We start from the raw sequence: 10896 nt of genomic DNA, 5'->3' as shown, positions 1-10896 counted from the left end.
TTTGTCTGTAACTGATCCGTTGATACAAATACCACACCAGACATCTTAATTGATTTTGTAACAATGTCATTTTGAAGCCTGACTTGTGGAATCCATTTCATTTTCCTCATAAATCTGTTAAATACTAAAATTGATCAAATATAAAACTGAAAAGAGTTCATAACCATAATCACAGAACTTTTTCCACAGGAGATGTGGTCCTGCGGGGAGAAAAAAAGGAGCAGAAACCTTTACAAAAGACACATGCAATTGCACTCAGAATAAAGTCTCATGATCCACTGTGGTTGCCCTCATGACTTATATGGCAATTCCCAATATCGCAGCTGATGAAGCAGACCTCACCATGCTCTCTCTGAATGAGCTGAACACCTGCTATCTGAGTTGAACCAGACAGGGAGTTTGGTCATAAAATAAAGAGAAATATGATGGGAAAGTTATTAAACATACAGGAGAAGATGGATAAAAGAGGAGAGGAATGGGAGGCAGAGAAGGGGGAAGATGGATATTCAGCCTTCAGTCAATAAAAAGAAAAATGGCTTGGAACCTTTATTTATTTTTTTGTTTATTCACCACTGCTGATTTTAAAATAATGGACGGTCATTTCAGCCTGGATCTGAAATAGAGAGAGAGATAAAAAAAAAAAAAAAAGAGCACTTAGCTGCAGTTTGCACATGCAAGCGTGTCTCTGTTCACTGTTAGTGTGTGCATATGTTCTTGGTTAGTGAAAAGTGGAGTTATGCGTCTGAGTCCAGCTCGATACAAGGATGAGCATGTAAATGGTTTATTATGCTGAGGAGATCTGCAAATCATTTCCTGTGGGCTGACTATTTATCCGATCTCCTTGGGGTTTAGACGCTCCTCTCTGTGCAGCTTCGCCTGTGTTTGAACGGGGAGAATAGATGGGAGAAGTCTGTTTTCTCTGCATCTGAAGGAGAAAGCTAACTGTCAATTATAAAGAGAACAGACCAATCAAAATACTAAACGTCTCTGCGGGTGCGTTTGTGTTCACTGCGTGCGCGTCTGTGAAAACTCCCCACCTTTCACGCACAGTCCCAGACCTGCTCACTGGGTGGTGACACTGCTGGCGAGAGAACTAAAAACTGCAAACGACAAAAGCTGCAACAACAGGAAGATAATTCACATTTGATTGGTTTCACGTGTTCTTCATAAACAACAAAGTTTTCCTGCGCCTCGAGCGCGTTTTCCTGCAAACATGGAATCCATTTGTCTCCCGTCTTTATGGACCCTTGCAGTTGCACGGTCTCATGCACGGCAACACACACTCACACACACAATCATGCACAAAAAGCAGAGCCCACCACAGCACTATCATCTTATCATAAAAAATATTTTGAAGACAGCTATTTAAAGCTGATAAAAATAATATCAAAGAGTTTTTAGGGGGAAAGAATCGATCTGCCTCTCCAGAATAAATGTTCTTTTAGAAGCGTGTGTAATGCCAGGAGGTGCCCACTTAAATGTGAAGAGAACAGATGTTCTTATTTACCTTTGGTGTAAAGCCATGCATAACGGCTTTAAGTTGGATTTTTCAGGGTCTTTGCAATTTCATGCAATTAAAGTAAGACAGCAAATCATAAAAAGCTCTTTTTTGCAACGATTTACAGCACTGTCTATGTATAAAAGCTTTTTGTTTTGTTTTTTGTTTTTGTTTTTTTTTGGAACTTAAGCTAGAAGGAATGGGAAAATAAATTAGAAATAACCCATAATACTCGATTTTAATTATTTAAACCCCTAAAACATTAGAATTCTTCTGATATAAATTAATATATTACATAATAATTAAGACAAAACAGTAAAAACTCTTTAAAAGCAACATGCAAGTAGTTATTGAAAAGTAAAATGTTATATACTTCCAAGAGGTAACAAATATAGAGGCCAACATTTAAACTTGGAAGATATTCTATTTGGATCAAAATGGGGAAATGTTATGTTTCAAATGACATTAGATAAATATGTCGGTGTGAGAGAACTGGTATGGGTGAATAAGTGCTGGTGAAAACCGACAAAACATTTTGTGTAGTTTTTTTCTTTATTCAACGTCTGGCAGTGTTTTGTCAGTCAAAACAAAGCTTCTTGTTGATGTGCACTGTTAAAAGAGAATGTCCACACACAATAATAAGCTCAAGTTACAGCCGAAACACCGACTTCAGCTGTTTGTGAGCTGCCCAGACCAAGCCTCCACCACAGCCTTTAGCGCGCACCATATGGGCGCGCGGTGTTGGAACAATGCAAACATACAATGTCTCTGTCCGCTCACTGCCAGCATGCGGCGCAAGGTCACTGCTAATTATTCCAGTCTAATCATGATTTTCAGGGATTATCTGCCCTTTTGGGATTGTATTCTTCCTTTTTTTTTTTTTTATTCAACAAAGAAAGATGGGGGGTGGGGTGGGGGATATGTGGTTTAGGAGGGCCTCCAGATCAGGCCTCCTGTGCAATGAAACAACATCAGCAGCCCCGCACGAGCTCGTCCTGGCAAACACGTGACAAAAAACAGAGAGTGCGAGGAAAAAGTTGCTTCAGTCCTGCAGAGAAAAAGAAAAACACCTGTTGCTGTAAGGGAGAGAGTAAAGGGAGAGGTCCATACACTCAGATAACTTCTAATGCACAGAAAATAATCAAGAGTCCTTTAAGAAATTGACAATGAGTTGTTTTTTTTTCATAAATAATTAATGAACTAATTCAATGTTATTTTTGTGTTTTATATAAACTCATAGCCTAATGAAGAGTTTCCCTGAATGATTACTAAATTACTGATAACTGTAAATCTAGCTGAGCAGGTTTTAGGAACTTATTTGTGTAGATGTCGACATTTTTTTTTATTTTATTTTTTTTAGAATTACGTAATTGTCAGCGTTCAGCTTGTTCCGTAACTCTTTCATAAATCGTGTCTAATTCACAAAAATTGGTGAAATAATGGGCCCTGTCGGCCACCCGCATTTTACTGGGTCGTAAAAATAATGAAAGTCATATTGAGCTGCGGTTTCAGATCCACGCAGCAAGTCTGAAGGAGGTCCTGACAAGTTTTCTCAATATCACTTTTGTGCAGGTTTTAAGTCGGGTGGTGTGCGCGAGCAGTTTTAATGTTGACGAAATCTCTAGGGTTTGATCAAACAGAGGCGGAAAAAGGAGAAATTTGTTTTGCATCACATTTATTTCGTGAGCTGATCGTGACATGTGAGAAAAGTTTTGGCAGCTACTGCAGATAAATGCATCATTGATGCTCTTGTCATGGCCTGGACTGTGATCTACATATATCTGGTTTACACGGTTTTATCGTAGCACAGTAAAAAGTACCACTACGGCGGGTCAGGTGCTTAAAATATCGTCTAAAGGAAATAAATAAATACACAAACAGAGAAAGTTTACAGATTTAAAAAAAAAAAAAAAAATCCAAATCTTTCAAATTGTTTATTTTCCACCTACAGGGATGTGCAAACTTTTTTTGTTTGTTTGTTTGTTTGCCAGTTTGTCATGTAAGATCCCCTTAATTAATGGTTACACATTTACTGAAAAAATACAAAGATCAGTAGTCTTTTTTCATTATTTAAAAGTATAACTGTCAACAGTGAGGGGGTTAATAATAATAATATTAATAAATAATTATAAATAATTAAAATACTGAAAAAAGGGAACACAATAGGACTGAAAAGATGTAAGAAGCTAAGAAATACAATCTTTTAGAGGCTACAACTCAGAAATACACCAAAAAGTAAAAGTTAGTTGAATAAGTCTGAGTTAAAAAAAATATATTTATATTACTAGTACTACTACTAGAACTGCAACTACCACTACTACTACTAGAACTACTACTACTACTATTATTATTATTATTATTATTATTAATAATAATAATAATAATAATAATAATAATAATAATAATAACAATAATAATATCATTATCATCATTATTATCATTAATAATACGTTTTAATAGTTATGGTACAAAGTTACTGTACTTGTCCATTTCCTGTGCAACTGCCTGACTTGAATGAATGTAAATAGATTTCCTCAGCCTTTCTGCCCCCATGTGGTGCAGACACACTTTGTTTATCCTTCCAAAAAAGTCAAAACTCCTGAATGCAATATAAATATACAAATGATCCTATACAAAACAAAAGAACTTTGCAAAGCTTAATATTTTGTGATGGTTAGTGTTTTCCAATTTTTTTTGTTTAACACATTGAGTCAAAGATCAACTCTATATGAGGCAATTGTGAACAGCAGGTCAATAACTATAACCATAATCTTGCTTGTTGTCCTATGGCTATCATTTTCTGTAATGCAATGTTGAGCATTAAGACAAACACACAAAAAAGAAAAAAAAAAGGCACTTAGGTATTTCTGGTAAAGTGCAGACAAACATTTGGGCTTTCTATGCCAGCCATTAATGGACCTGTGTGGATGTTTGAGCAGCTACTGAAGCAACAAGCACAGGATAAATGTGTTTTTACTCTGAATGTGGATTTAATCTTTCTAAGTTTCCAAACTCTTGAAGCCTTCAGATGGAGCCATAAATCTCAAATTTATGAGGTTTTCTCTGAGGGAGCCTAATCTTAGTGGATTTTATGATGCCATACGTAATGATTATAGTAGCTCTACTTGACAACAGCTGAACGGAGAAATTTAAACTTTGGTCAGCCTCTCTTACCTTGATGCAGAATCAAAGCTCATGCGTCTTCTAAGTTTTTTTTTTATCATAAATTTAAAAAAAAACACATTAGAAGTTAAAAAGTTAAAATTTAACCAAAAAAAGGTCTTAGATTCCCAACAGATTTTCCGACATCAGTTTACGTTGGATTATTTTTGTGTGAACAGTGGTAGATGTCTTCATATGCAGGTGGAAGTGAACAGGTGGAGTCACTCTCGTCATGACATCCTCTTTCACTCTCCGTCTTCTGCATGCTGCAGAAAAATCAAAGACAAACATCATAACTCTGGCACGCTGGAAGTCAGGAGAACTGGCAAGCATCCATGAGTTTACAGGCCCAATTGGTTATGCTTAAACCCTGCTGCCCTTTTAAAGAAAACATAAAGGTTGAGCAATTTCTCCCTTGATCATTCCTCTATTTGGCATTAACCCCTGGAAACACAGTAAAACAGGTCAGAAGTTGAGACAACAAGAGAGCAAGCAGGAGTGCTCATACGATCAGAGCAGCCGTTTATAGTCATCCCAGGTTAACTGTATTATTCCTGCTGTCTGTTTGTGTTAAAGTGAATTGCTTTCCTGGAAAAATGCTGGGAGTAATTGTCTAAAAACAATAAGAAAGTGAAGAGAAGGAATGCAGCTATGTGTTTACAGCAAAATGTCTGTCTGGGGATATTTCAAATAAATGAGATCCTGCAATTACTGGGAAGATACGTTTGCCTCAGCTTTACTTTAACAGGTGAAAAAATAAGACTTAGAAATTTGTTTCTTTTACAAAGCATATGTAAACCAACAAAAATATCTCTCAAATGATGTTATGCCCCAGCTGGGTTGTCATACCAAAAGATGGGATCTATTTCAGAATTAATATTTCCCATTTCAATGTTTATTTGATTCTATGAAAATGCTGAGAAAACACTACATTATTATGCCACTTCTTTAGAGTGACATAAACCAGAACACATGTGGGTCTGTGCTGAAAGTCAAGTTATCCTAGAGGCACCATAATTGGCTGAGAAAGTCAGCAACAGCCTCAAAACCCTTTCAGGCAAGTAAAACATGATCCTGTAGTTAATATAAACTTCATTCTAGCACATTGTGTTTTGAGAAGCTGTAAGGTTTTAGTTAATTAAAGAGACCAGCAATTGTTGGGGAAAGTTCCCATTTCTTCAATGTTAAAGTTTTTTTTAAAATGTAAAGTATCTGTAGATCCAAAACGAACAAAGTTATGATCTCCCTCTGAAGACCTCCTGGAATTCTTAAGATCCTTCATGGTTGCAGGTTCTCTTCTTGCACTTGATGACATCACTATGAAACATGATCACATCATGCTCACAGAGGATCTTATCTGGCACACCCTCAAATGCGGAATGAGCAGCTGCTTTGCCACCATAGACCGTATGAGAAAGATGGACGGAAACTTTGGCGGTAAAAAGTGAAGCCGATGCGGAAGTACATAAATCTGCAGTTCCCCCTTCATCCACTAGGGGCTGGCTCCAAAACAGAGCTAATCCCCATAGACTCCCATGTTAAAAAGACCAACTTCACAGCAGAAATAAAAATGTTTACAGCCTGGTTCAAAAATCCATTTTTGGTTTAATAGATCAGGTTTACCTTCATGACAACTGTGGGGGGGGGGGGGGGGGATTTTTTTCTAACTCGCCCGTTTAAAAGTAATTTAATCTTGAAGTTTGGCATATTTAGGGGCGGGTTCTTTTGATTGACAGGTACCAATCTCCTGCTTCAAGTCAGAAGATAATAGAACAACTGCTGTTTTTAGCCGGTTAACAACGTGACTTAGCTTTAGCCCATTTACCTCCGTTAGCTGGTTAGCGCTTGTTATCTCCGGGTTAGCTCGGTTAGCTCTTAGCTACAGGCAGGTCGAAGTTCACTCACATCCCCCCCCCCTCTCAGCTCCACCTCTTTGCCCATATTTGTATTTTCTGGGTGAGATGACACGCATGCCTCTGCCAAGATGGCGATGGTAGGAACCGCCCACTGAGCTTCAATTCAGCTCTTCAGAAATCTATGGATGACGTCACGGGGGCTCCGTCCATCTTTTATATACAGTCTATGTTCGCCAGCAATCATTACTGACCAATAACCTGACTAATCCATGTAAACACATTATTAGTGGTGCAAAAAATACATAAGCCTGTTAAAATGAATCAGGGGCATTTGCAAGGTACAGCAAGTAACAAAGTAAGTGACAAAAAGAATGAAAAATTAATATATCATTTCTGTTGGTGTCTAATAATTCCACTGAAATAACTTCTATGTTTTATTCTTTTAGAATGAGCTACTGATATCTACTTGCTGTGGGTCTGCATATATGGAAGGTGCATCAAGTGTGCAAACTTTTACTACGGTGTCTCTGAATGGACAAACAACTCGGTGTGTCAGGTAAGAACCACAGAAGCTTTAAAACTGCAGTACTAGCTTTCTTTGATAGGTGCTAGAAGACCTTTAGGGATAAATAATGCCTTAAAAGGCACATAGAAGATTGTGTTACACATATACACACACTTCGAAATGGTTTTCTGTAGAGCAGTCATAACTACACCTTCTGGATCTATTTGCAGATGAAAACATGTTTAAGTCTGGAAGATTTTTGATCACTGATGGACACCATCCATTTAGCAAACATGCTTGCCAGTGAAGTCATTTCTATGCCAGTCTTTACCACTAGATGTCAGTAATTCTTACATGCTTTACCTTTAAATGATCAGTTAACAGTCGCTCACATTTCATGGTCCAGACGGTGCAATCATGATAAATACCATCCACCAACTATTTAGCATCAAAGCGCACCTGTAAAGGTAAGCTAAATGACCTGTCAAGGGAAAGCCATGTCTTTAGTATGTTGTTTTTTGTTTTCTCATTTATTTACCTATCCTAAAACAGTTTTGCATGTCTTTGCTTTTTTGATAAGGTTGATGCAAACACAATTGCCTGTTTTTGCATGATATTTGTGTTTTCTCGAATGGATACGTTCAAGTTTGTCCCAAAAGTCTCGAATAGTTAATTCCCCTATTTTCTTTTTTTTTTTTTTTATTATCGCCTTCTGACCTGTTTTGTTTTTTTCCAACATACCCTTTACTGTAGACATTCTGCCTTGTAGAAGGACCAGATGCGAATGAAACTATTAATTAATTAAAGCGATTAGATACAAAGGGAAATTTATGATCATAGTTTTTTGTTTTTATTTGTATATCTTTGTTGTTCCAAACATGATCTTTCAGATCTGCTTCATTTTCCTTTGACAATATATGTGTCAAACAATGAATAAGGAAATAAAAAAGATTAATCAAAGGTTTGAAAGAACTAAAATGAATGGAGTTCTCCTCACCGACTTCTCCGAGGGTCAGTTTCCATGCCGTCTTCTCCTTCTGCAAAAGCTGCATTGTCCACACAGTACAGAGCATCGTACGAAGGAAGGTATGCTTGAAAACTGCTCACAGAGCTGCCAGGCTGAAGCTCATTTTCTCGCTGTACTTCTTGTGTTATAAAGTTATAAGCAGGTGGGATGCATAGCATTGTCGTGGCACCCGGTAACATGACTGCCTGATTTATGCCTCGAACAACAACAGGGTGTCCCATTGTGCTTTGCTCCCTTGCAGGGATTGCAAACACATCCTCCTCCTCCTCCTCCTCCTCCTCCTCCTGTTGTTTGCAGGCCCAGCAGGAGATGATCCTAAACTTGCAGATGCTTGTTAGCATGAAGGTACCTCCAACCGAGATCAGGATGGGGCCTAGGAGTTGGATCCACTGGATGGTGGGGTCGAGTCTGTACTGCTGCCAGCCCATCACAGTGAAGGTGACACCAACCAAGATGAGGAAGACTCCAGAAAACAGCAGAGCCACTCCTGTTTTCTCGCTGTCCAGCAAAGTGCTTGACCTGTGCAGGTGTGGAGCAGCATTGGTGATCTCTGTTGGTCTTTGTCCCAGCATGTTTGTTCGGTACCCCAAAGCTCCTTGTACTTGCATGTGTGTTGTGTGGGTGTTGATACTAAAGCTGACTGACTCTGCCTCACACAGCGAACAGCTAGCTGAACTGAATAAACACTGAGTAACTTTGAAGACTCTTTGAAGCAAAGAGGACCAGTTATAAGTTAACCTCCACTTGAATCGTGCTTGTCATGAGTTACAGGCTGTAAAAATATTATCACAAATTTGGGCATCATATGCAACAATTTAACATAAAACTGTAGATGATAAACCTGATATTTATAGTTTGCAAAGATATATGATTATTAGAGTTATGAAACATGTCAGCACTGAGACAATGACAGGATTTGGAAGCTGTTTAAATCTGGTGCCAACATGTGACCTGATTGATGAAATCAAAGAACATAAATTTGAGGTATAAACACCCTCAGGACAGTTTGAAATGTATTAATATCCAATCTCTTAGCTTTAAGTAGTCTGAAAAGCTTGTAGCTACAATTCTATTAGCGCATTCACACATCTTTTAATCACATTAAAGGACGTGTCTCCACTTAAATGTTTTCTGCCTGTCTTCCCTTTCCAGTAGAGATGCATTATGTATACGACAGAGTCCAAACACAAAGGATATATAATTTACAGACAATCTTCTGTTTGTTTTTGTGTGTGGTAATTTCTGCAACAAAGCAGCGTTAAGTGCAGCATCAAAAGCTTTAGATCTATCTTAACAGGCGATGCCTATTAGAAACTAATAAAATGTATTATTTAGAGCCTAGCTACACATAATGACATCCTGTTTGTTGCCCAGTTTACAGCTATCTGTAAGATGTAAGACTACACCTTTATTAGTTTTTAATACAAACAATGTGTGTTCTTATTACAAAAGGTCATTCAATCCACACATGGAGATGAATGATTAATTAGAACACATGCTAGCGTCAGGTGTCACCAGCCCCTTGGTGTGTTTGAAATCAGGAGAAACTTGAAGAAAGGAACATTTCTGCATGCATAATCCTAAATCCATCTTGTCACAAAGGATTTTACATGGCCACATCTTCTATCCGTGCTGTTATGCATAACTTATCAACAACAGCTCGTGCTGCCGAGGCTGAACGACCAATCTGAGTAGAAGTTGAGTAGAAGAGCTTGCAACACATCACGCTACTGGGTTACCATTAGAAGGTAAAAAGGGGAAAAAATTACATGTAGCAATGATGCATCACACTTATACAATTGATCAAAGGTCTATTTGCTCAATGGCATGGATCGCATGGAAGCAAAGGTAAAAAGCAAGGACTGACATAATTTTCCTCACAGAGTAATTCCATTTCTGACAGTGACGTCAAGTAATTTAAACTTTTCTTCATTATCCATCAATGGCAAACTATTTTATTCCCCTTTGTTCATCCCACTGCTATGGTGTCTTTTAGCTGCTTGGTGTTTGTTTGTTTGTTTATTCAGATCTCCGTTAGCTCAGTAGCTGTTGCGACCCTTCCTGGGGTCTACATCATCAGGATATAAAATTTATAACACTTTTAAACAAAACAAATAAATAGGGTGTTCATAAAACATTCAAAATGACAATGAAAAAATAATAAACTAAATCAAAATATATAAGACAGCAACAGAAAAAAACTATACAAAAAAATAATTGGCCTCCAGAGGCTCCAGCAGGGCTGTGTAGCAGTTTAAAAACACACATAACTCCATAAAATGTGACGTGCAAGACTGCTATTTAAACTCCAAAAGTGGAAGCATACTTTTTTTTGTGTTGCATTCAACAAGATGACCAATCAGAGAACTGGATGATGCATCACTTATTCAGAGCAAAACAAAGGGTCTCAAAGTATAATAACAAACTCAGAAACACACAATACTGGTGAATAATCAAATATAACCTGTGTATATGTACTTGCGTCTGTTTACTGTAGCCTCAGCTCATTTGACACAAATGAACAACGGGCTAGCTATGAAAAAAAAAATCCATATGAGGGGCAGAACTTACACAACCTCCCTGATTTAAAGCTGCACAGATTCTTTCAATTAACAAACTCCAAATATTTATGGAGAGAACATTTCCTCTCTGGAAGGAAGGAAAGTCCTGTGTACATGCTCGTATCCCATTGACTCACTCTGGGGTAGATTGCTCCCCTTGGCTTATGCTTCATTTTGCTTCAGTTCTGCAAACATCCTTTAAAAGTGTCCTGACTAGCGTCTTCACAATATTCTGTTATTTCGCTTCATACACATAGCAACCATTGCAGGTCTGTCTGTCCTGGAAA

General features: G+C 37.8%; 1 protein-coding gene across 1 annotated transcript; it reads right to left on the bottom strand.

Moving 5' to 3' along the window:
* Positions 1 to 8014: 8014 nt before the first annotated feature.
* On the bottom strand, positions 8015 to 8620 carry tmem174 (transmembrane protein 174; the record flags this gene model as incomplete). Its single annotated transcript, XM_079257018.1, has 1 exon — positions 8015 to 8620. One exon carries the CDS (start codon positions 8618 to 8620, stop codon positions 8015 to 8017), a length of 606 nt encoding a protein of 201 aa, XP_079113144.1.
* Positions 8621 to 10896: the final 2276 nt, after the last annotated feature.

This window comes from Telmatherina bonti (assembly GCF_933228915.1).
Source record: "Telmatherina bonti genome assembly, chromosome: 17".
In the NCBI taxonomy this organism is placed as follows: domain Eukaryota; kingdom Metazoa; phylum Chordata; class Actinopteri; order Atheriniformes; family Telmatherinidae; genus Telmatherina; species Telmatherina bonti.
The sequence above is the reverse complement of the archived record's forward strand: the minus strand, read 5'-3'. Positions and strand labels throughout refer to the sequence as shown.